The sequence below is a fragment of the Anomaloglossus baeobatrachus genome, chromosome 5, assembly GCF_048569485.1.
Source record: "Anomaloglossus baeobatrachus isolate aAnoBae1 chromosome 5, aAnoBae1.hap1, whole genome shotgun sequence".
Taxonomy (NCBI): Eukaryota; Metazoa; Chordata; class Amphibia; order Anura; family Aromobatidae; genus Anomaloglossus; species Anomaloglossus baeobatrachus.
In genome coordinates, this window is record NC_134357.1 from 326,849,444 (window position 1) to 326,876,068 (window position 26,625).

Here is a 26,625-nt window from a genome sequence, read left to right on the forward strand (position 1 = left end):
CTTGCTCACCCAAGGGCCCATTTCCCATCAGAACTCCAGAGCCCTGAAGCTGACGGCATGGCCATTGAGACCTGGGTATTAACAAGAGCGGGATTCTCCCCCGTGGTTATTTCCACCATAATCAGCGCCCGAAAGCCTGCTTCATCCCGCATTTACCACCGTACGTGGAAAATCTTCCTTTCTTTATCGTTCCCATGGGAGACCCAGACCATGGGTGTTTAGCTTCTGCCTCCGGAGGACACACAAAGTACTACACTTAAAAATGTAGCTCCTCCCTCTGAGCTTATACACCCCCTGGAGAACCAGATCTAGCCAGTTTATCGCTTTGTGTTCAGGAGGCATACATCCACACATGCATTCTCATCTGATTTCTTTGATTTTTGGAAAGAGTTTGAAGAAAAGCGGGTCCATGTCTGGACTCCCGGCATGTCCCTTCTCACCCCACTGTGTCGGCGGTGTTGTAAGGTTGATTCCTAGGCTGGAGCCTTACATGCCGTGCTCCTTCACCATCCCTCCTGGGCTCTGGCTTGAAGTGGGAGCCAGCACGGTCTCCATGCTTGGCAGGAGACCGGTCTCCATCCGCAGCCCTTCAGGACCCTGCTGGACTGGAGCACTCATCCCCAGGGACTTGGCCCTGCGTCTTAGCAAGCTAAGTACCTGAGACGTTTACTTTTCGGGGTCCCTGTACTTTATTGTTGTGGGAGAGTGTGCTTATTGTGTTTTCTGATATTTCCGGCGGGTTCTCTAGCTGTTGCCTGAGAACCGCGCCGATGGTGCCTGCTCGCCGGCCGCGCCGCTCAAATTTAGGCCCCGGCTTCGCCGGAGGCCTAGTTTCGGTTTCACTGCCCTCGCATGTCACTCATGCAGAGGGACAGGCTCGGCTCCGCCCGGCGGCTGTTCTGCACAGGGGAGGGACACTCTGCAGTGTGTGTCCCCTCCCTTGTAGGTCTCTATGGCCCTCCAGATCCCGCTCCTCAAACAAGTCCCGCCCCCTCTCTTCGCTCCGGCGGCCATTTTATCAGCGTTCTCTCTGCGATCAGTCATTGCAGCGCTGGTCTGCAGCATCTCTGCTGAGGTGCTGTGCTTGGGGTCCGGGGTTCGGGATCTGGAGGGCACACAACACCACTCCAGCGGTCCGGTAAGCCACAACCGGTCTCCGGTTGTGGACCTCTGTTTATACTCTCTGAGGTTCATTCTCTGGCAGAGCCCCCACTCCAGCAGCATGTCTCACACGAGGAGCAAGGCTCCAAAGCTGTATTCAGTATGCACTGCATGTAAGCCCCTGCTGCCTGAACTGAGCATATTCCCACATTGTGATGCCTGCTCTAACCTGGCGGTGCCTCAGCCTGGAGTCTCACCCCCAGTGGTCTCTCAGGCTGCTCCTGCTCCTGTGGCTGAACCCCTGGCTTGGGTAGAATCCTTTTCTAGGTCTATCTCCCAGTCTTTTGCTGACTCCATGGGACTTCTGTCCAGGACTTTGCTGAACATGCATCAGCCCCCTTCACAGGGTGCCTCTGCTGCTAGGGGTCTCTCAGGACCGGAGCTCACAGAGGATTCATCATCTGGTCCCAGACCCCGTCCTCCTAAGAAGAGACGCAGGGTTCCCTCTCCTTCCTCGTCCCGCGGCTCTGATTCAGGAGCTGACTCGCAGGATGAGGAGGATGCCTTTACAGGGGGCTCGGAGGCTATCTCCATGTACCCCATTGATCTGTCCGAAAGTGACTCAGATGTTAGTGACTTAATTGCCTCCATTAATTCTGTACTGGATCTCAATCCGCCAGTATCAGAGGAGCAACCCTCTCTGGCAGAAAAGCACCAGTTTACCTCGCCTAAGAGAGCAAAGAGTGTGTTCTTTAACCACTCCAGTTTTCAGGCCGCTGTGACCAAGCCCAGGGCCTGTCCTTACAAACGCTTCCCAAAGCGTGGTTCTGATGACCGCTTCCCCTTTCCACCTGAGGTGGTCAAGGAGTGGGCTCATTCCCCAAAGGTAGACCCTCCGGTGTCTAGGCTCTCAGCCCGGACCGTTGTGTCGGTGGCTGATGGCACCTCCCTTAAGGATTCCACTGACCGCCAGATTGACCTTCTGGCCAAATCCGTATATGAAGCGGCGGGGGCCTCGTTTTCCCCGACTTTTGCAGCAATGTGGGCTCTCAAAGCCATCTCTGCTTCTCTAGAGGAGATGCATTCCCTCGCCAGGGAATCTATGCCCGAATTGGTTGCCTTAACTTCCCAAGCTTCAGCTTTTTCATCCTATGCCATGTCTGCCATGCTGGAGGCTTCTCACCGCACTGCGGTGGCTTCGGCTAATTCCCTCGCTATCCGCAGGATCTTGTGGCTTCGAGAGTGGAAGGCAGATGCTTCTTCTAAGAAGTACCTTGCGGGGCTCCCTTTTGCTGGGTCCCGGCTGTTCGGAGAACAGCTGGATGAAATTATTAAGGAAGCTACTGGCGGGAAGAGTACTTCCATGCCACAAACCAAAACCAGGAAACCTGTCCAGGGTAGGAATCAGTCGAGGTTTCGTTCCTTTCGTTCCTCCAACTGGTCGTCCTCTAAGCCCTCGGCCTCATCCACTAGCTCAGCCAAGGACCAGAAATCCAACTGGCACCCAAAAGCGCGTCCACAGAAGACCGCAGGAGGTGCTGCCGCTAAGGCAGCCTCCTCGTGACTATCTGGCTGCGCCAGCAACGTCCTTAGTCGGTGGCAGGCTCTCCCACTTTGGCGACGCGTGGTTTCAACACGTCTCCGATCAGTGGGTAAGGGATGTCATCTCCCACGGCTACAGGATAGAATTCTCTTCCAGCCCCCCGCAAAACAGATTTTTTTCTCTCAACTCCCCCCTGCTCCAAGGCCGCCGCCTTCTCACAGGTCGTGGCATCTTTGCAGGCCAACGGAGTAATTGTACCGGTTCCCGCACGGGAACGGTTCAGAGGTTTCTACTCAAATCTCTTCCTAGTTCCCAAAAAGGACGGTTCCTCTTGGCCCTTCCTGGATCTCAAGCTTCTCAACAAGCATGTTCAGGTGCGGCACTTTCGCATGGAGTCTCTGCGATCAGTCATTGCCTCAATGACCCAAGGAGATTTCCTGGCGTCCATCGACATCAGAGATGCCTATCTGCATGTGCCAATTGCAGTTTCACACCAGCGTTGGCTACGTTTTGCAATCGGAGAAGATCATTTCCAATTCGTGGCTCTTCCTTTCGGGTTGGCCACAGCTCCTCGGGTATTCACCAAGGTCATGGCAGCAGTGATTGCGGTCCTGCACCTACAGGGGTTGGCAGTGATTCCTTACCTGGACGACCTTCTAGTCAAGGCGTCATCCAGCGTGGACTGTCAGCGGAGTGTCTCGCTCACTCTCGCCACTCTAGCCCAGTTCGGGTGGCTTGTCAATCTTCCCAAATCCACTCTGTCTCCGACCCAGAGTCTCACTTACCTAGGGATGCAGTTCGAGACTTTGCCGGCACTTGTGAAGTTGGCATTAGTCAAACAGCAGTCCCTCCAACTGGCGGTGCGCTCTCTACTGAGACCCCGCCGTTATTCCCTCAGGCGCCTGATGCAGGTGCTGGGTCAAATGGTGGCGTTAATGGAGGCTGTTCCCTTTGCCCAGTTCCATCTGCGTCCCCTGCAGCTGGACATTCTCCGCTGTTGGGACAAGCGGCCTTCCTCCTTGCACAGGTTGGTGGCTCTGTCACCACAGACCAGGAGCTCTCTTCAGTGGTGGCTTCGGCCCCTCTCTCTGTCGCAGGGGCGCTCCTTCCTGGCCCCGTCCTGGGTGATTCTCACTACGGATGCCAGCCTATCCGGCTGGGGAGCGGTATGTCTCCACCACAGAGCACAGGGCACTTGGACTCCGTCCGAGTCAGCCCTTTCAATCAATGTGCTGGAAACCAGAGCTGTGCTTCTAGCTCTCCTAGCCTTTCACCACCTGTTGGCGGGCAGGCACATTCGAGTCCAGTCAGACAACGCGACAGCGGTTGCCTACATCAATCACCAAGGCGGGACACGCAGCCGCCTGGCAATGTTGGAGGTCCAACGCATTCTTCAATGGGCGGAGGACTCCAAGTCCACCATATCCGCAGTCCACATCCCAGGCGTAGAAAACTGGGAGGCAGATTATCTCAGCCGTCAAACCGTGGACGGTGGCGAGTGGTCCCTGCACCCGGCAGTGTTTCAGTCAATCTGCTGCAAGTGGGGCACTGCGGACGTGGATCTAATGGCATCCCGTCACAACAACAAGGTTCCGGTTTACGTGGCTCGCTCCCACGATCCTCAGGCCTTCGCCGCGGACGCTCTGGTTTAAGACTGGTCCCAGTTTCGTCTGTCCTATGTGTTTCCCCCTCTAGCTCTCTTCCCCAGAGTCCTGCGCAAGATCAGAATGGAGGGCCGTCGAGTCATCCTCATTGCACTGGACTGGCCCAGGCGCGCTTGGTACCCAGTCCTGCTCCATCTGTCCGTAGAGGTGCCGTGGCATCTCCCGGACCGTCCAGACCTTCTCTCGCAAGGTCCGTTTTTCCACCTGAATTTTGCGGCTCTCAAATTGACGGCGTGGCTCTTGAGTCCTGGATCTTGACGGCTTCTGGTATTCCTCCTGAAGTCATCTCCACTATGACTTGGGCCCGTAAGTCTTCCTCCGCCAAGATCTATCACAGGACTTGGAAAATTTTCCTGTCCTGGTGTCGCTCTTCCGGCCATCCTCCTTGGCCATTCTCCTTGCTGACCCTTCTGTCCTTTCTACAGTCCGGTCTGCAGCTAGGACTGTCCCTCAACTCTCTCAAGGGACAAGTCTCAGCTCTGTCAGTGCTGTTCCAGCGGCGTCTCGCTCGGCTGGCTCAGGTCCGCACCTTCATGCAGGGCGCGTCTCACATCATTCCGCCTTACCGGCGGCCCTTAGATCCCTGGGACCTTAATTTGGTTCTCACGGTTTTGCAGAAACCCTCCTTTGAGCCCCTTAGGGAGGTTTCTTTGTTTCGTCTTTCACAGAAAGTGGCCTTTCTGGTGGCCATAACTTCCCTCAGGAGAGTCTCTGATTTGGCTGCGCTCTCTTCGGAGTCACCTTTTTTGGTTTTTCATCAAGACAAGGTGGTTCTCCGTCCAACTCCGGACTTTCTTCCTAAGGTGGACTCTCCTTTCCACCTTAACCAGGACATTACCCTACCTTCCTTTTGTCCGGCTCCTGTTCATCGCCTTGAAAAAGCGTTGCATACTCTGGATCTGGTGCGTGCTCTCCGGATCTATGTGTCTCGCACCGCTGCTCTTAAGCGGTGCACTTCTCTTTTGGTGCTAACCACAGGCCGGCGCAAGGGCCTCTCTGCTTCTAAGCCGACCTTAGCCCGTTGGATTAGGTCGACCATTTCGGACGCCTACCAGTGTACTCAGGTGCCTCCCCCGCCGGGGATCAAGGCACATTCGACCAGAGCTGTCGGTGCCTGTTGGGCTTTCAGGCACCAGGCTACGGCTCAACAAGTCTGTCAGGCTGCCACTTGGACTAGCCTGCATACCTTCTCGAAGCACTACCAAGTGCATGCTCATGCTTCGGCAGATGCGAGCTTGGGCAGACGCATCCTTCAGGCGGCTGTCGCCCATTTGTGAAGTTAGGCTCTGCCTACTTCTTAGTTTTTCTGTTTATTTCCCACCCATGGACTGCTTTGAGACGTCCCATGGTCTGGGTCTCCCATAGGAACGATAAAGAAAAAGAGAATTTTGTTTACTTACCGTAAATTCTTTTTCTTATAGTTCCGTATTGGGAGACCCAGCTCCCTCCCTGTTGCCTGTTGGCAATTTCTTGTTCCGCGTGTTATCACCGGCTGTTGTCGTGGACAGAGTCTCCGGTTGTTCCGGTTCTTGCTCTGTTTTACTTGTGGGTGGCTATTCTCCTTCAGCTTTTGCACTAAACTGGCTAGATCTGGTTCTCCAGGGGGTGTATAAGCTCAGAGGGAGGAGCTACACTTTTAAGTGTAGTACTTTGTGTGTCCTCCGGAGGCAGAAGCTAAACACCCATGGTCTGGGTCTCCCAATACGGAACTATAAGAAAAAGAATTTACGGTAAGTAAACGAAATTCTCTTTTTCATGGTGCAGAGAAATTAACGTCCAGCCTCTGCCTCTGGCCATCCCCAGAATTCTCGACTTTCTACAGTCTGGCTTGCAAGCGGGGTTGGCTCTCAGCTCCCTTAAAGGGCAGGTCTCAGCGCTCTCAATCTTCTACCAATGCCGCCTGGCTCAAAAACCGCAAGTGAACACCTTCCTCCAGGGCGTTTCCCATCTAGTTCCCCCGTACAAACGGCCGCTGGACCCATGGGACCTCAATTTCGTTCTGGACGGTCTCCAGAGGTCTCCCTTTGAACCTCTCAAGGAATCCTCCCTTGCTCTTCTGTCCTGGAAGGTAATATTCCTGGTGGCAATTACGTCCATCAGACGGGTTTCGGAGCTGGGAGCACTCTCTTGCCGCGAGCCTTTTCTGATCTTTCACCAGGACAAGTTGGTTCTGCGCCCCCTTCCAGATTTTCTTCCAAAGGTTCCTACCCCGTTTCATTTGAACGAGGACATTGTTCTGCCTTTCTTTTGTCCACACCCAGTTCATAGGGTGGAAAGGTCTCTGCATTCGTTAGACCTCGTCAGAGCTCTCAGATATTACATATCAAGGACAGCCCCCTTTAGGAAAACAGATTCTTTGTTCGTCATTCCTGAGAGGCCTAAGAAGGGACAGGCAGCTTCAAAGGCGACTCTGGCTCGCTGGATTCGCTCTGCAATCCAGGAAGTCTACCGCTTGCAGCTCAAGCCCATTCCTAGTGGGCTGTGGGCTCATTCCACGCGAGCAGTTGGCGCTCCGTGGGCCATTTGGCATCAGGCTTCAGTGGAACAGGTGTGTAAGGCTGCGACCTGGTCTAGCCTACACACGTTTTCAAAGCATTACAGAGTCCATACCCAGGTTTCAGCTGAGGCAAATCTGGGAAGGAAAATTCTGCAAACGGCAGTAGAGCACCTCTCTCAGTAGGTGCTCCAGGCTGTCTGGGACTGGTTCCTAGTCCTTGGGTTGCGTTGTCTTGTTTTTATTTTTCCCACTCATGGACTGCTTTAGGGCGTCCCATGGTCCTGTGTCCCCCAATGAGGCGTTAGAGAAAAACGGATTTTTGTGTACTCACCATAAAATTGTTTTCTCTTAGCCATCATTGGGGAACACAGCACCCACCCTGTTGCCCTGTTGGGCCTTGGTTCTCTCAGTACCTTATTTGGTTATGACTCTTTTTTTTCTCATGTTCCTCTGTTGAGAAGTTTTTACTGGTTTTTTTTCTCCTACTGCTTGTGTACTAAAACTGAGGTTGCCTGGCCCGGCCAGGGGGTGTATACTGCAGAGGAGGAGCTATGCTTTTGCATCTACTTAGTGTCCTCCTATGGATAGGCAGCATAACACCCATGGTCCTGTGTCCCCCAATGATGGCTAAGAGAAAACAATTTTATGGTGAGTACACAAAAATCCGTTTTTTATGCTTCTATAGAAAGAATAAGAACGTAGGGGACTGAGTCATACGTTCAGATTTTTGCTCATTTAAAACATCTAAACAGACATATCACTTCTTCTATAAAGCACCATCCCTGACATCTATATAGTCTCCAGATGGATAAATCTCCTCACTTTATGTAATATGCACTGTGTATCTCTTATTCTGTACTTAGATATATGACAGTTCATAGTAGATGTGACTACAGTGGTTTGGAGACTAACCATTTCTTATGTTTACATTGACTCCATGCAGGCAGTTGGGGAGAAATGAGATCTGTACTTGACTTATCTGTGGAGTTGGGCTTCTGTAGCTTCAGCTCACCGTCCCTCCTTGTACAGATCCCCAGTCAATCACAACTTGTGGATGATCACTGACAATGACCCCATAATATCACCATTTAGAGCACACTCCTCTGACAGCTGAAGACTGAGCCTCGCTTTCTGCATGCAGGGCTGTGCATGACTGACCAGATATGTTATGTTCAAAGCACAGACAGAAAATCTCTGCATTCTGTGCTTTGAACAGAGGAAGTAAGGCGCTGGGTACAGTGTTACCACCAAGTACATTTCATCATTTCAGTGGTTTAATAATGTGTGCTCACTATACAAATTTGATATCACCATAATTGTACTTAGTCATGTTCCCAGATGACTTTTACCCTACATTAACCAACATAATTCTTGATGAGATATGAAAACGCATTAAAATATCTTTTTTCTTGGTTTGTTTCACAGTTACACAAGAGAAGCTTACCTAGATCTAGTGCAAAATATCCGAGAGCACATCCCAGGTTTGTTATCTTTTCCTCTTGTAACTTCATGTCTTCTATGTAATCCATTTACTCCAACTCCAGTGATCTCCGTATGGTGGAATGGCTGCCTGTATATCAGAAGGTCCTCCATATATGAACACCAAGTTCCCTGTTTAACCCCTTCATGCCATCGCCATTTCTCTGACGCCTCATTGGGGGGACACAGGACCATGGGTGTTATGCTGCCTATCCATAGGAGGACACTAAGTAGATGCAAAAGACATTAGCTCCTCTTCTGCAGTATACACCCCCTGGCCGGGCCAGGCAACCTCAGTTTTAGCTTAGTGTCTGTAGGAGGCACATCCTTTCAAGGTTTTGTTATTTTTTGAGGGCGACTGTTTCCCCTAGGGACCGATCTCCCAATGCCATCAACGGGCGGGAACGCGGAGTGTCGCCTCCACATACCCCCTCCTGCAACGCTGGATCCTGGGCTGCATCTTACTGGACGACGGGTCCCACAGACACCGATTTTCCAGAGCCCAGGGCAGAGGCACAATTCCTCAGCTCCTTTTTGCAGGCTCTGAGTTGATACATTGCACCTGTGTGACCAGGCACAGCAAGCTGAGTCTGCTATTTCCACTGCCTGGACTGAGGCAGTGTTAAGGTGAGATCCCCCCTGACTGGTTTCCCAGACAAAAGGAGAAAGACGGTGCAGGGAAGGCTCCCAGGACTGCTGAATTTACAGTCTTTATTCCCACCATAGCTGCCTGCTGGCTGGAGGAGGGGAAAGTCCCTTGCTGATTGCAGGGAATCCTGCAGAGATAATCTACCGGTGGCGGGGTGGGGGGGGGGGGGGGGGGCTCCCAGGGCTGATGAACTCACAGTGTTTATTCCCTCTAGCTGGCTGGGGGAGGGGGAGTCCCTTGCTGATTGCAGGGAATCCTGCAGAGAGAAAAACTGTCACAGAAGCTCCCTTTCCGCCGTTTTTTACTACCGACAGCAGGGGGGCACACTGACTTCTTCTTGGCGCTCTTTTAGAGCTAAGCCCCCCCTTCCCCCCCCCCCAGGAAAGCGCGCGAAGATCTCCACAGAGCGGGCTTACTCCTTCCTGAGGACGCAGGGCCATTGGCTGATTCTGGTGAGGTACACCGAAGCAAATACAATCCTTGCTTCCACTGCTTCACATGTAACTCTGCAGATCATTGCTCCCCCTCCTGGCATACTCTTATTAGGAACATGCAGAATTCTAAGGGTACTAAGAGTGCTAAGGCTCACATAGTCTATTATTCAGCCTGCACTGCCTGCCACACTGAGCTACCACATAAACACACCTCTTCTCTCTGTGAGTCCTATGCGTCTATAGCCCCCCAAGACCCCCCGCCGCAACAGTCAGCCCAGAGCCTAGGGCTCCCAGCCCACCGGAATGGGCACAGTTTCTGTCCCTATCCATGGAAAAACTGTCACAGAACCTGGTACAGGAAATGCAATGTCGTCCTCCACACCCTTCTGGGCCCCTGGACGGAACACAGCCTGAGGATACCCCTATGGAGGGTCCTTATGAGGTAATCCGGGCCCATACTTCACCGGTTGCAGGGATCAGGAAAAGAGCACACGGCCGGGTGTCTCCAGCACTCTCTCATGGCCCCCATGGCTCTCCCTCGGGAGCACACAGGGCAGGCTCCCCCACACGCTCCACGGCTTCTGAAGAGCTGGAGGAGGGAGAATGCTGTTTGTACCAGGATGATACCTTGGTTTCAACCTCCCCAGATGATCAAACTGCAATAGACTCCCTTATAGCAGCAATCAACCAAACTCTGCATGTGGAGGATCCCCCATCCACTACCACTGACCATGCGATCTCCGTTAAGAGGGCAAGGAAACCCCAAAAGGTTTTCGCTGATCACCCAGAGTTTCAGGATATCCTCACAAAGCAAAGGGAGAAGCCTGACAGGCGCTTCGGTAACCGTAAACTCATGGAGTCCCGGTACCCTTTTGCCTCACCTGCCCCTAAGGGATGGGCCGATCCGCCCTCGGTCGACCCCCCGGTCTACCGCCTTGCCACAAAGACGCTCCTGTCTTTACCCGATGGTTCCTCCATCAAGGACCCGACAGACAGACAGGTGGAACGCCTCGCCCGCTCTGCCTTTGAGGCTGCGGGTTCCTCCCTCTCGCCCTCCTTTGCCTCTGTGTGGGTCGCAAAGGCGATCCCGGTCTGGGCAGAATCCCTTAGCTTGAGGAATCCCAGTTCACTCATACCTTCACAAAGGTAACAGCTCAAATTGCCGCTGCTGCGGAGTACCTCATGCAGGCCTCCATTGACGCTGCTACCTGCGCAGCTTTCTTTATCGTTCCTTTGGGAGACCCAGACCTTGGTGTTTAGCTTCTGCCTCCGGAGGACACACAAAGTACTACACCTAAAAGTGTAGCTCCTCCCTCTGAGCCTATACACCCCCTGGTGAGCCAGTCACAGCCAGTTTATCGCTTTGTGTTCAGGAGGATACATCCACACATGCATTCTCATATGATTTTTTTGTTTTTTATTTTTTGGAAAAAGATTGAAGAAGCGGGGTCCACGTCTGGACTCCCGGCATATCCCTTCTCACCCCACTGTGTCGGTGGTGTTGTAAGGTTGGTTTCCAAGGCTGGAGCCTTACATGCCGTGTTCCTTCACCATCCCTCCTGGGCTCTGGATTGAAGTGGGAGCCAGCACGGTCTCCATGCCTGGCAGGAGACCGGTCTCCGTCCACAGCCCCTTGAGGACCCTGCTGGACCGGAGCACTCATCCCCAGGGACCTGGCCCTGCATCTCAGCAGCTAAGTACCTGAGACGTTCATATGTTGGGGGTCACTGTCTTTTATTGTGTGGGAAGAGTGTGTTTGCTGTATTTGTTTTGGCATTTCCGGCGGGTCCTCTGGCTTTTCGCCCGAGAACCGCGCCGATGGTGCCTGCTCGTCGGTCTCGCTGCTCAAATTTAGGCTTCGGCTTCGCCGGAGGCCTAGTTTCTGTTACCTGCCCTCGCATGTCACTCATGCAGAGGGACAGGCACGGCTCCTCCCGGCGGCCGTCCTGCACAGGGGAGGGACACTCCCCACTGCTTGTGCGTGACTCCCCTGCAGGCCTCTATGTCCCTCCAGATCCCGCTTTCCTACAGGGACGCCCCCAAGTCCTGCCCCCTCTCTTCGCTCCGGCGGCCATTTTCTTGGACAGGGTTCACTCTGCGCTGGGCCATCCTGCACTCTGCATCCCTGCTGAGGTGCTGTGCATAGGGGGTCCGGGCTTCGGGATTTGGAGGGCACACAACACCGCTTCCAGCGGTCTGGTAAGCCACAGCCGGTCTCTGGTTGTGGACCTCTGAATATACTCTCTGGGGTTCATTCTCTTTATAGAAGCTGTTTTCCCCACTCCAGCAGCATGTCTCACATGAGGAGCAAGGCTCCAAAGCTTTATACTACATGCGCTGCATGTAAGCTCCTGCTGCCTGAACCGAGCACCTATCCACATTGTGATGTCTGCTCTAACTTGGAGGTGCCACAGCCTGGAGACTCACCCCCAGTGGTCTCTCAGGCTGCTTCTGCACCTGTGGCTGAACCCCCGGCCTGGGTAGAGTCCTTCTCTAGGTCTATCTCCCAGTCATTTGCTGAGTCCATGGGACTTCTGTCCAGGACTTTGATGAATATGCATCAACCCCCTTCACAGGGTGCCTCTAATGCTCTTGCTAAGGGTCCTTTAGGATCCCTATCCTCTGACCTCCGTCCACTGGAGCTCACAGAGGATTCATCATCAGGGCACAGACCCCGTCCTCCTAAGAGGCGTCGCAGGGTTTCCTCTCCCTCCTCTTCCCGCGGCTCTGATTCAAGGGCTGACTCGCAGGATGAGGAGGATGCCTTTACAGGGGGCTCGGAGGCTAACTCCATGTGCCCCATTGAGCTTTCCGAGGGTGACTCAGAACTTAGTGACTTGATTGCTTCCATTAATTCTGTACTGGATCGCAATCCGCCAGTAGCAGAGGAGCAACGCTCTCTGGCAGAAAAGCACCAGTTTACCTCGCCTACGAGAGTAAAAAGTGTGTTCTTTAACCACTCCAGTTTTCAGACCGCTGTGACCAAACCCAGGGCCTGTCCTGACAAACGCTTCCCAAAGCGTGGTTCTGATAACCGTTTTCCCTTTCCACCTGAGGTGGTCAAGGAGTGGGCTCACTCCCCAAAGGTAGACCCGCCGGTGTCTAGGCTCGGCCCGTTGTGTCGGTGGCTGATGGCACTTCCCTTAGGGATGCCACTGACCGTCAGATTGACCTTCTGGCCAAATCCGTGTATGAAGCGGCGGGGGCCGCGTTTTCCCCCACTTTTGCAGCAGTATGGGCCCTCAAAGCCATTTCTGCTTCTCTAGAGGAGATACATTCCCTCACCAGGGAATCTATGCCCGAGATAGTTACCTTAACTTCTCAAGCTTCAGCTTTTTCTTCTTATGCCATGTCTGCCATGCTAGAGGCTTCTCACCGCACTGCGGTGGCTTCGGCTAATTCCCTCGTTATCCGCAGGATCTTGTGGCTTCGAGAGTGGAAGGCAGATGCTTCTTCAAAGAAGTACCTTGCTGGGCTCCCTTTTGCTGGTTCCCGGCTGTTCGGTGAACAGCTGGATGAAATTATTAAAGAGGCTACTGGCGGGAAGAGTACTTCCATGCCACAAACCAAGACCAGGAAACTTGCCCAGGGTAGGATTCAGTCGAGATTTCGCTCCTTTCATTCCTCCATCTGGTCGTCCTCTAAGCCCTCCGCCTCGTCCGCTAACTCATCTAAGGACCAGAAATCCAACTGGCGCTCAAGAGCGCGTCCACAGAAGACCGCAGGAGGTACTGCCACTAAGGCAGCCTCCTCGTGACTCTCTGCCCGCTCCAGCAACGTCCTTAGTCGGTGGCAGGCTCTCCCACTTTGGCGACGCTTGGTTTCAACAAGTCTCCGATCAGTGGGGGAGAGATATCATCTCTCACGGCTACAGGATAGAATTCTCTTCCAGACCGCCAAACAGATTTTTTCTCTCAACTCCCCCCTGCTCCAAGGCCGCCGCCTTCTCACAGGCCGTGGCAGCCTTGCTGGCCAACGGGGTAATTGTACCTGTTTCCGCCCGGGAACGGTTCAGAGGTTTTTACTCAAACCTCTTCCTAGTTCCCAAAAAGGACGGTACCTTCCGGCCCATCCTAGATCTCAAGCTTCTCAACAAGCATGTTCGGGTGCGGCACTTTCGCATGGAGTCTCTGCGATCAGTCATTGCCTCAATGACCCAAGGGGATTTCCTGGCGTCCATCGACATCAGAGATGCCTATCTACATGTGCCAATTGCAGTTTCACACCAGCGTTGGCTAAGCTTTGCAATAGAAGATCATTTCCAATTCGTGGCTCTCCCCTTCGGGTTAGCCACGGCCCCTCGGGTTTTCACCAAGGTCATGGCAGCAGTGATTGCGGTTCTGCACCTCCAGTGGTTGGCAGTGCTCCCTTACCTGGACGACCTTCTAGTCAAGGCTCCATCCAGCGCAGACTGTCAGCAGAGTGTCTCGCTCACTCTCTCCACTCTAGCCCAATTCGGGTGGCTTGTCAATTTTCCCAAATCCACTCTGATTCCGACCCAGAGTCTCACGTACCTAGGAATGCAGTTCGAGACTCTGCCGGCACTTGTGAAGTTGCCCTTAGACAAACAGCTGTCACTCCAGTGGGCGGTGCGCTCTCTCCTGAGGCCCCGCCGTTATACCCTCAGGCGTCTGATGCAGGTGCTGGGTCAAATGGTGGCTTCCATGGAGGCTGTTTCCTTTGCCCAGTTCCATCTGCGCCCCCTGCAGCTGGACATTCTCCGCTGTTGGGACAAGCGGCCTTCCTCCTTACACAAGTCAGTGGCTCTGTCGCCACGGACCAAGAGCTCTCTTCAGTGGTGGCTTCGGCCCCTCTCCCTGTCCCAAGGGCGCTCCTTCCTGGCCCCGTCCTGGGTGATTCTCACCACGGATGCCAGTCTATCCGGCTGGGGAGCGGTATGTCTCCACCACAGAGCACAGGGCACCTGGACTCCGTCCGAGTCAGCCCTTTCAATCAATGTGCTGGAAACCAGAGCCGTGCTTCTAGCTCTCCTAGCATTTCACCACCTGCTGGCGGGCAGGCACATTCGAGTCCAGTCAGACAACGCGACAGCGGTTGCCTACATCAACCATCAAGGCGGAACACGCAGCCGCCTGGCAATGATGGAGGTACAACGCATTTGTCAATGGGCGGAGGACTCCAGGTCCACCATATCCGCAGTCCACATCCCAGGCGTAGAAAACTGGGAGGCAGATTATCTCAGCCGTCAAAACGTGGACGGTGGCGAGTGGTCCCTGCACCCGGCAGTATTTCAGTCGATCTGCCGCAAATGGGGCACTCCGGACGTGGACCTAATGGCATCCCGTCACAACAACAAAGTTCCTGTTTACGTGGCTCGCTCCCACGATCCTCAGGCCTTCGACGCGGACGCTCTGGTTCAGGACTGGTCCCAGTTTCGTCTGTCCTACGTGTTTCCCCCTCTAGCTCTCTTGCCCAGAGTTCTGCGCAAGATCAGAATGGAGGGTCGTCGAGTCATCCTCATTGCACTGGACTGGCCCAGGCGAGCTTGGTATCCGGACCTGCTCCAACTGTCCGTAGAGATGCTGTGGCATCTCCCGGACCGTTCAGGCCTACTCTCGCAAGGTCCGTTTTTCCGCTCGAATTCTGCGGCCCTCAAATTGACGGCGTGGCTCTTGAGTCCTGAATTTTGACGGCTTCTGGTATTCCCCCTGAAGTCATCTCCACTATGACTCGGGCCCGTAAGTCTTCCTCCGCTAAGATCTATCACAGGTCTTGGAAAATTTTCCTGTCCTGGTGTCGCTCTACCGGCCATCCTCCTTGGCCGTTCTCCTTGCCGACCCGTCTGTCTTTTCTACAGTCCGGTCTGCAGCTAGGACTGTTCCTCAACTCTCTCAAGGGACAAGTTTCGTCTCTGTCAGTTCTGTTCCAGCGGCGTGTCGCTCGGCTGGCTCAGGTCCGCACCTTCATGCAGGGCGCGTCTCACATCATTCTGCCTTACCGGCTGCCCTTGGACCCCTGGGACCTTAACTTGGTTCTCACGGTCTTGTAGAAACCCCCCTTTGAGCCTCTTAGGGAGGTTTCTTTGTACCGTCTTTCACAGAAAGTGGCCTTTCTGGTTGCCATTACTTCTCTCAGGAGAGTCTCTGATTTGACTGCGCTCTCCTCGGAGTCACCTTTTTTAGTCTTTCATCAAGACAAGGTGGTTCTCCGTCCGACTCCGGATTTTCTTCCTAAGGTGATCTCTCCCTTCCACCTTAACCAGGACATTACCTTACCTTCCTTTTGTCCGGCCCCTGTTCATCGCTTTGAAAAAGCTCTACATACTCTAGATCTGGTGCGTGCTCTCCGGATCTGTGTGTCTCGCACCGCTGCGCTTAGGCGGTGCACCGCTCTTTTTGTGCTAACCACAGGTCGGCGCAAGGGCCTCCCTGCTTCTAAGCCGACCTTAGCCCGTTGGATTAGGTCGACCATTTCGGACGCCTACCAGAGTACGCAGGCGCCTCCCCCGCCGGGGATCAAAGCACACTCGACCAGAGCTGTCAGTGCCTCATGGGCTTTTAGGCACCAGGCTACGGCTCAACAAGTCTGTCAGGCTGCCACTTGGGCTAGCCTGCATACCTTCTCGAAGCACTACCAAGTGCATGCTCATGCTTCGGCAGATGCGAGCTTGGGCAGGCGCATCCTTCAGGCAGCGGTCGCCCATTTGTGAAGTTAGGTTCTGCCTACTTCTTAGTTTTTCTGTTTATTTCCCACCCAGGGACTGCTTTGGAACGTCCCAAGATCTGGGTCTCCCAAAGGAACGATAAAGAAAAAGAGAATTTTGGTTACTTACCGTAAATTCTTTTTCTTATAGTTCCGTCTTGGGAGACCCAGCACCCTCCTTGTTGCCTGTTGGCAATTTCCTTGTTCCGCGTGTTTTCACCGGCTGTTGTCGTGGACAGAGTCTCCGGTTGTTCCGGCTCTTGCTCTGTTCTACTTGTGGGTGGCTATTCTCCTTCAGCTTTTGCACTAAACTGGCTGTGACTGGCTCACCAGGGGTGTATAGGCTCAGAAGGAGGAGCTACACTTTTAGGTGTAGTACTTTGTGTGTCCTCCGGAGGCAGAAGCTAAACACCAAGGTCTGGGTCTCCCAAGACGGAACTATAAGAAAAAGAATTTACGGTAAGTAAACAAAATTCTCTTTTTTGCCGCCTCAAATATCATAGCCATCCGTAGAGCTCTCTGGCTCCGACAATGGCAAGCGGACTCTGCCTCCAAGAAGTCTCTCACGGGCCTTCCTTTTTTTCCAGACCGATTGTTTGGCGAACGTCTGGACAAGCTCATTTCTGACGCCACGGGAGGAAAGAGTACCTCCCTCCCCCAGCTGAAGTCCAGGACGTCCTTCACCAGACGTCCACAGTCCTCGTTCCGCTCCTTTCGGAACTCATTTGGTTGGTCGACATCCCGCTCTGCCCCCGCCACTAGCCGCGGACTACGCAGGGACCGACCTTCTCAGCCCTCCCCGAAACCCACTTCGTCATGGCAGCCTAGACCAAAACTGTCCAGGACTAGGGAGACTCGTCCACAACGTTTTCCCCCCTTATGACTCCTTCGGCGCCCCGGAAGACACACTCATTGTAGGAGGTCGACTGCGGCTCTTTCAACACATCTGGGCTGCCGCCTCAGACGACAATTAGGTGCGAGACCTTGTGTCTTCCGGTTACCACATAGAATTTCGGACCCGACCCCCGAGTCGGTTCTTTCTCTCAAACCCCCCAAAGACTCGAAAACGACGCAAGGCTTTTTTCTCAGCAATCCACTGGCTCCAAACAGCAGGAGTGATAATACCTGTCCCGGACGACGAGAAGTTCAGGGGTTATTATTCCAACCTCTTTGTGGTCCCCAAAAAGGATGGGTCAGTTCGACCCATCCTGGACCTCAAACACCTGAACAAACATGTGCACGTACGGAGATTCAGAATGGAGTCCCTAAGGTCCATTATTGCATCCATGGTCGAAGGGGAATTCCTAGCCTCCATAGATATCAAGGACGCGTACCTGCACATACCCATCGCCCCAGATCACCAAAAGTTCCTCCGCTTCACGGTTCAGGACTCCCATTTTCAATTCGTAGCCCTACCCTTCGGCTTTGCCACCACACCAAGGGTCTTCACCAAAGTCATGGCGGCCGCCATGAGCGTCCTTCACGCCAGGGGAGTAGTCGTTCTCCCTTACTTGGACGACCTCCTCATCAAGGCCCCCTCCTTCCGCGACTGCTCAACCAGCGTACAGATCACCATGGACACCCTATTCCGCTTAGGGTGGCTACTGAATCTAGACAAATCATCCCCGGTCCCATCACTATCCATCACCTTCCTGGGCATGTCCCTGGACACCCGTCGGGGCTTGATCTATCTCCCTCAGGACAAGGCGATCGCTCTTCGACAAGCGGTATGCTGCCTTCTACGTCCTCCGTCTCGCTCCATTCGATTCAGCATGAAGGTGCTCGGCAGGATGGTGGCGGCTATGGAGGCAGTACCCTTTCCTCAACTGCACCTCCGCCCACTGCAGCTAGCCCTTCTAGTGGCCTGGGACAAGAGTCCCTTCTCCCTGGACAAACATCTTCACCTGACGCCTTCAGTCAGGTATGCACTCCGCTGGTGGCTTCGGTCCTCATCCCTATCGAAGGGGAGATCTTTTCTCCCAATGAACTGGCTGGTCCTGACCACGGACGCCAGCCTCCTAGGCTGGGGAGCAGTGTACCGGCACCACACTGCTCAAGGGCGTTGGACGCCCCAGGAGTCTTCCCTACCCATAAACATTCTGGAAATCCACGCGATCTTCCTCGCGCTCAGGGTGTTCTTTCCTCTGCTAGCGGGTCGTCAGATTCGAGTCCAATCGGACAATGCAACAGCTGTAGCCTATGTCAATCGGCAGGGGGGCACCCGCAGCAAAGCGGCTTATCTCGAGGCCCACAAGATCCTCAGCTGGGCCGAATCAACGGGGTCATTGATATCAGCGGTACACATACCGGGAGTAGAGAACTGGGCAGCAGACTTTCTAAGTCGCCAAGGCCTGGCCGCCGGAGAGTGGTCCCCTCCACCCAGAAGTGTTCCTACACATCTGCACTCGCTGGGGTACACCAGACGTGGATCTAATGGCCTCAAGGTTGAACGCAAAGGTTCCCGCGTTCATAGCCAGGTCACGCGACCCGCAGTCCATCGGCGCGGATGCTCTAGTCTGCTCCTGGCACCACTTCCGCCTGCCTTACATATTTCCACCTCTACCCCTACTGCCGCGGGTAATCAGGAAGATCAAAGCAGAGGGAGTCCCGATGATACTGATAGCACTGGACTGGCCCAGGCGCGCCTGGTACACCGAATGAGTACAAATGCTCGCAGACGTAGGCGCCTTCCAGACATCCCAGACTTTCTGACCCAAGGGCCCATTTCCCATCAGAACTCCAGAGCCCTGAAGCTGACGGCATAGCCATTGAGACCTGGGTATTAACAAGAGCAGGATTCTCCCCCGCGGTTATCTCCACCATGATCAGCGCCCGAAAGCCTGCTTCATCCCGCATTTACCACCGTACGTGGAAAATCTTCCTTTCATGATGCAGGGAAACTAACGTCCAGCCTATGCCTCTGGCCATCCCCAGAATTCTCAACTTTCTGCAGTCTGGCTTGCAAGCAGGGTTGGCTCTCAGTTCCCTTCAAGGGCAGGTCTCAGCGGTCTCAATCTTCTACCAATGCCGCCTGGCTCAAGAACCGCAAGTCAAGACCTTCCTCCAGGGCGTTTCTCATCTAGTTCCCCCGTACAAACGGCCGCTGTACCCATGGGACCTCAATCTCGTTCTGGACGGTCTCCAGAGGTCCCCCTTTGAACCTCTCAAGGAATCCTCCCTTGCTCTTCTGTCCTGGAAGGTAACATTCCTGGTGGCAATTACGTCCATCAGACGGGTTTCGGAGCTGGCAGCACTCTCTTGCCACGAGCCTTTTCTGATCTTTCACCAGGACAAGTTGGTTCTGCGCCCCCTTCCGGATTTTCTTTTAAAGGTTCCTACCCCGTTTCATTTGAACGAGGACATTGTTCTGCCTTCCTTTTGTCCACACCCAGTTCATAGGGTGGAAAGGTCTCTGCATTCGTTAGACCTCGTCAGAGCTCTCAGATATTACATATCCAGGACAGCCCCCTTTAGGAAAACGGACTCTTTGTTTGTCATTCCTGAGGGGCCTAAGAAGGCACAGGCAGCTTCAAAGACAACTCTGGCTCGCTGGATTTGCTCTGCGATCCAGGAAGTCTACCTCTCTCAACTCAAGCCCATTCCTAGTGGGCTGCGGGCTCATTCCACACGAGCAGTTGGCACTTCGTGGGCCATTTGGCATCAGGCTTCAGTGGAACAGGTGTGTAAGGCTGCGACCTGGTCTAGCCTACATACTTTTTCAAAGCATTACAGAGTCCATACCCAGGTTTCAGCTGAGGCAAATCTGGATAGGAAAATTCTGCAAACGGCAGTAGAGCACCTCTCTCAGGCGCTCGAGGCTGTCTGGGACTGGTTCCTCGTCCTTGGGTTGTGTTGTCCTTTCTTTTATTTTTCCCACCCATGGACTGCTTTAGGACGTCCCATGGTCCTGTGTCCCCCAATGAGGCGTCAGAGAAAAACAGATTTTTTGTGTACTCACCGTAAAATCGTTTTCTCTTAGCCATCATTGGGGAACACAGCACCCACCCTGTTGCCCTGTTGGGCCTTGGTTCTCTCAGTACCTTTTTTGGTTATGACTCTTTTTTCTCATGTTCCTTCGTTGAGATAAGTTCTTACTATTTTTTTCTCCTACTGCTTGTGTACTAAAACTGAGGCTGCCTGGCCCGGCCAGGGGGTGTATACTGCAGTGGAGGAGCTAATGTCTTTTGCATCTACTTAGTGTCCTCCTATGGATAGGCAGCATAACAATAATAATGATGGCTAAGAGAAAACGATTTTACGGTGAGTACACAAAAATCCGTTTTTTTACATTGTTACGCTTTAATTTTTTTCTCCCCTTTTAACAAGAGCCATAACTTTTTTTAAGTTTTCTGTCAATAGGGCCGTATGATTGCTTGTTTTTTTGCGGGACAAGTTGTACTTTTGAAAGACTGCATTGATTTTATAGTGTATATGCAAACGGGAAAAAAAAAAGTTGGAAACAAAGTGCAATTCCTCAATTGTTTTTTTGTTTACCATATTCACTGTATGATGCACTGCTATAAAGAGCATTGCATCAGCACTACTCTGTGTAGCTGAAATCATGATCTCTTATGAACACTGGCTCGTAGCCAGTGTGGACAGGGGGATCGTTGTGACAGTAGTCATCAGATAAACCGCTGGCAGTCAGGACAGCCCATTTGCCCTCCGAGATCACATCACAGTTGCAGCTATGGGAGCTGTGAATAACTCAGAGATTGACAGTGGGATTTACCCGGTTAACAGCAGCGGGCGGATCTCAAATCTACCTGCAGCTGTTAGAGACACAAGACGGCTGATCAGATTAGCCATCGTGTGCATGGAAAGATGTGGCCTGAGTGTGTAAGCCAGCATCAAAGGCAGGGACACTACATATGACATAAATATGTCATATGTCGTGAGGGGGTTTATTATGAAAACAAGAAAAAATACTTGTATGGATCCTAAAATGGTACCATTAACTCCTTACTGCCAAGGCTGTTTTTCACCTTCCTGACCAGGCCAAATTTTACAATTCTGACCAATGTCACTTTATGGGGTAATAACTCTGGGACACTTCAATGAATGCCAGTGATAATGAAATTATTTTTTTTTGTGACAGATAATACTTCTTAGTAGTGGTAAATTTTGGTCAATATAATTTGCGTTTATAACAATATCAAGAATTTTACCAGAAACGTGATAATCGTGCAATTTCCAAACTGCACATTTTGATGCCCTTACACTATAGAGTTATGTCACACAGAATCATTAATAAATAACATTTACCACTTGTCTACTTTACATTAGCACAATTTTTGAAGCATCATTTTTTTTGGGGGGGGGGGGGGGGGGGTTAGGAAGTTAGAAAGGTTCAAAGTTTATCAGCAATTTTTCATTTTTCCAACAAAATTTACAAAGCCATTTTTTTAGGGCCCACATGACATTTAAAGTGACTCTGAGAGGCCTAGGTGGCAGAAAATACCCAAAAGTGACACCATTCTAAATACTGCTCCTCTCACACCGCTCAAAACCAAATTGAACAAATTTATCAACCTTTTAGGTGCTTCCAGGATTTAAAGAAATGTGGAAGGGAAAAATGAAAATTTTTCTTTTTGCTACAAAAATATTGCTTTATCCCTAATTTTTCTTCGGCGCTCTATTGGGAGACCCAGACGATTGGGTGTATAGCACTGCCTCCGGAGGCCACACAAAGCAATTACACTAAAAAGTGTAAGGCCCCTCCCCTTCTGGCTATACACCCCCAGTGGGATCACTGGCTCACCAGTTTTCGGCTTTGTGCGAAGGAGGTCAGACATCCACGCATAGCTCCACTGTTTGTAGTCAGCAGTAGCTGCTGGCTCTATCGGATGGAAGAAAAGAGGGCCCATATAGGGCCCCCAGCATGCTCCCTTCTCACCCGCGGTTGGTGCTTGTAAGGTTGAGGTACCTATTGCTGGTACAGAGGCTGGAGCCCACATGCTGTTTTCCTTCCACATCCCCCTGAGGGGCTCTGTGGAAGTGGGATCTTGCCGGCCCCCAAGCCCTGGGGCCGGGCTCCATCCACAGACCCATAGAACCTGCTGGATTGGGAGCGGGAGTGCCGTTCAGGGACAAGGCCCTGCAACTTTCAGGTACTCTGTGTCCCCGGCAGGCACGGACACTCTCAGGGCTTGCTGAGCGTTGTAGTGCGCCGGGGACAGTGACGCTGTACGCTGGGGGTTAGGTCACTGCAGCTTTGCTGAGTGACGTTGTGTGTTGGGAACTACTGCGCCGACCGCTCCTGGAGCGGCGGCGCAGCTGCGACTTGTGGTGCGTCGGGGGCTTGGCGCCGACCGCGCTTTTACGGCGGCGGCGTTTTTAACTTTAGCCCCCGGCTTCTGCGGCCTAGCGCCGCTTCGTTCCCGCCCCCACCCTGTCAATCAGGGTAGGGGAGAGACGCTGCTCAATGGCAGCGCCGAGGGCTGGAGCTTTATTTACATGCTCCAGCCCTCTCACTAGGCACAAGGGGAAGCAGGCTTCCCGCTCTTCGTCGGTGTACGCCCAGGGCCCGCCCCCCCTCTCCACAAGGACGCCGGCAGCCATTACACATGCGATCTGGCTGGGGAGAGGCAGCAGGCTCTGGGAGACCCAGACTAGAGGGATTTCTGGCGACCACACACCGCTCCTAAGCGGGCGGTAAGCTGCACAGTAGTGCAGGCCCCACTAGTGCCTCAGTGATATATTAGTGTACTTCTTTATTGGTACCATATATATATATACATATTTATATAGTGCACTGTAAGGTCGCTTCTGGCTGGACACCCTGTGCTGCTCTGAGGACGCAGCAACATGTCATCCGCAAAACGCAAGGCTGCCAAGGCACGGGCTGTGTACACTGTTTGTACTGCATGTGGGGCTGATCTACCGGCAGGCTCCAATGATTCACATTGTGTGCAATGTTCAGTACCAGTGGCACTTCGCCAGCCAGAGCCTATTGTGGTGGTAGCCCAGGCAGAGACGCCTGTGAACCCTGCCCCGGTAACGGGGACAGACTTTGCAGTGTTTGCTGATAAAATGTCTGAGACTATGACAAAGATCCTGGAGACCTTGCAGGCCAGGCCAGTTCCTCAGCCCATGGACACTGCTGTGGCTATGCTCTCTGGTCCCCCTCAGTTGGAACTAATCCGTACTTCAAGGGGGTCTCAAGCATCACAAGCTGAAGTCTCTGACTCAGATGACAGTCCCAGGCAGCCTAAGCGAGCTCGCTGGGAAAGACCCTCGACGTCATCACACTGCTCAGGGTCTCAGCGAGAAGAATCTCTCTGTGATGAGACTGAGGACGGTGATCAGGATTCTAATCCTGAGGCCCCTCTCAATCTGGATGCCCCTGATGGTGACGCCATGGTTAATGACCTTATATCGGCGATTAATAGGCTGTTGGATATTTCTCCCCCAGCCCCTTCTGCAGAGGAGGCAGCTGCACAGCAGGAGAAATTCCATTTCCTGTATCCCAAGCGTAAATTAAGTGCTTTTTTGGACCACTCTGACTTCAGAGAATCAATCCAGAAGCACGACGCTCATCCAGACAAGCGTTTCTCTAAGCGTTCTAAGGATACCCGTTATCCTTTTCCCGCTGAAGTGGCCAAACGCTGGACCCAGTGCCCAAAGGTGGATCCCCCAATTTCCAAGCTTGCGGCTAGATCCATAGTCGCAGTAGAGGATGGTGCTTCACTTAAAGATGCCAACGACAGACAGATGGACCTTTGGTTGAAATCTGTCTATGAAGCTATCGGCGCGTCGTTTGCTCCAGCATTCGCGGCCGTGTGGGCACTACAAGCTATTTCAGCTGGTTTAGCACAGGTGGATGCTATCATGCATCCAGCAGTGCCACAGGTGGCGTCCCTAACCTCGCAAATGTCTGCGTTTGCGACCTATGCTATCAATGCGGTCCTAGAATCTACGAGCCGTACCTCTATGGCGGCTGCCAATTCTGTGGTTTTGCGCAGAGCCTTATGGTTAAAGGACTGGAAAGCAGATGCTGGTTCCAAAAAATGCTTAACCAGCTTGCCATTATCTAGAGACAGACTGTTTGGTGAGCCATTGGCTGAAATCATAAAACAGTCCAAGGGTAAGGACTCTTCCTTGCCACAGCCCAGAGCAAGTAAACCTCAACAGAAAAAGTGGCAGTCGAGGTTTCGGTCCTTTCGAGGCTCGGGAAAGCCCCAGTTCTCCTCGTCCAAAGGGACTCAGAAAGGACAAGGGAACTCAGATTCCTGGCGGGCTCACTCACGCCCCAGGAAAGCAAATGGAGGAACCGCTTCCAAGGCGGCTACCTTATGACTTTCGGCCTCCTCCCTCCGCATCCTCGGTCGGTGGCAGGCTCTCCCGCTTTTGCGACATTTGGCTGTCACAGGTCAAAGACCGGTGGGTAACAGACATTTTGTCTCGCGGGCACAGAATCGAGTTCAGTTCTCGGCCTCCACTTCGGTTCTTCAGAACCTCCCCACACCCCAACCGAGCAGATGCCCTGCTGCAGGCGGTGGACTCTCTAAGAGCAGAAGGAGTCGTGATCCCTGTTCCCCCTCTGGAACGGGGGCGAGGATTTTACTCCAATCTCTTTGTGGTTCCAAAAAAGGACGGCTCCTTCCGTCCTGTTCTGGACCTAAAACTGCTCAACAAGCATGTGAACGCCAGGCGGTTCCGGATGGAATCCCTCCGCTCAGTCATTGCCTCAATGTCTCAAGGAGATTTCCTAGCATCAATAGACATCAAAGATGCTTATCTCCACGTGCCGATTGCTACAGAGCACCAACGCTTTCTACGCTTCATGATAGGAGACGACCATCTTCAGTTCGTAGCTCTGCCATTTGGTCTGGCGACAGCCCCCCGGGTGTTCACCAAGATCATGGCAGCAGTGGTAGCAGTCTTGCACTCTCACGGACACTCTGTGATCCCTTACTTGGACGATCTACTGGTCAAGGCACCCTCTCAGGAGGCATGCCAACTCAGTCTGAATTTTGCACTGGAGACTCTCCAGGCGTTCGGGTGGATCATCAACTTCCCAAAGTCAAATCTGTCACCGACCCAATCACTAACGTATCTTGGCATGGAGTTTCATACTCTCTCAGCGATAGTGAAGCTTCCGCTGAGCAAGCAGCGGTCACTACAGACAGGGGTGCAGGCTCTCCTTCAAGGTCAGTCGCACTCCTTAAGACGCCTCATGCACTTCCTCGGGAAGATGGTGGCGGCAATAGAGGCGGCTCCGTTTGCGCAGTTTCATCTGCGTCCACTTCAATGGGACATTCTCCGCCAATGGGACGGGAAGTCGACATCCCTGGACAGGAAAGTCTCCCTTTCCCAGACGGCCAAGGACTCTCTGCAATGGTGGCTTCTTCCCACCTCATTATCACAGGGAAGATCCTTCCTACCACCGTCCTGGGCGGTGGTCACGACAGACGCGAGTCTGTCAGGGTGGGGAGCAGTGTTTCTCCACCACAGGGCTCAGGGTACGTGGACTCAGCAGGAGTCCAGCCTTCAGATCAATGTTCTGGAAATCAGAGCAGTGTTTCTTGCCCTACTAGCCTTCCAGCAGTGGCTGGAAGGGAAGCAGATCCGAATTCAATCGGACAACTCCACAGCGGTGGCATACATCAATCACCAAGGAGGGACTCGCAGTCGGCAAGCCTTCCAGGAAGTCCGGCGCATTATGATGTGGGTGGAAGCCACGGCCTCCACCATATCCGCAGTTCACATCCCCGGCGTAGAAAACTGGGAAGCAGACTTCCTCAGTCGCCAGGGCATGGACGCAGGGGAATGGTCCCTTCACCCGGACGTGTTTCAGGAAATCTGTCGCCGATGGGGAAGGCCGGACGTCGACCTAATGGCGTCCCGGCACAACAACAAGGTCCCAACATTCATGGCACGGTCTCGCGATCAAAGAGCTCTAGCAGCAGACGCCCTAGTGCAAGATTGGTCGCAGTTCCGGCTCCCTTATGTGTTTCCACCTCTGGCACTCTTGCCCAGAGTGCTACGCAAGATCAGATCCGACTGCAGCCGCGTCATACTCGTCGCTCCAGACTGGCCGAGGAGGGCGTGGTATCCGGATCTGTGGCATCTCACGGTCGGCCAACCGTGGGCACTACCAGACCGACCAGACTTACTGTCCCAAGGGCCGTTTTTCCATCGGAATTCTGCGGCCCTCAACCTGACTGCGTGGCCATTGAGTCCTGGATCCTAGCGTCTTCAGGCTTATCCCAAGGGGTCGTTGCCACCATGAGACAGGCTAGGAAGCCCACGTCTGCTAAGATCTACCACAGAACGTGGAGGATATTCTTATCCTGGTGCTCTGCTCAGAGAGTGTCTCCCTGGCCATTTGCATTACCTACCCTTCTTTCTTTCCTCCAATCTGGGTTAGAAAAAGGTTTGTCGCTCGGCTCCCTTAAAGGGCAAGTCTCGGCGCTATCCGTCTTTTTTCAGAAGCGTCTAGCACGACTTTCTAAGGTGCGCACGTTCCTACAGGGGGTTTGCCATATAGTCCCCCCGTACAAGCGGCCGTTAGATCCATGGGATCTGAACAGGGTACTAGTTGCCCTCCAGAAGCCGCCCTTCGAGCCTCTGAAGGAGGTTTCACTGTCTAG

General features: G+C 53.2%; 1 protein-coding gene across 4 annotated transcripts in view; it reads left to right on the forward strand.

Moving 5' to 3' along the window:
- The window catches only part of CDK5RAP1 (CDK5RAP1 mitochondrial tRNA methylthiotransferase), a 147,763-nt gene that overhangs the window by 98,482 nt on the left and 22,656 nt on the right, over window positions 1–26,625 (forward strand). For all 4 annotated transcript variants that reach the window (XM_075349799.1, XM_075349796.1, XM_075349797.1 and 1 more), the window contains one exon: window positions 8,231–8,286. In XM_075349799.1, coding sequence (XP_075205914.1) covers window positions 8,231–8,286 — 56 coding nt within the window. The remainder of the gene's footprint in view (window positions 1–8,230; window positions 8,287–26,625) is intronic.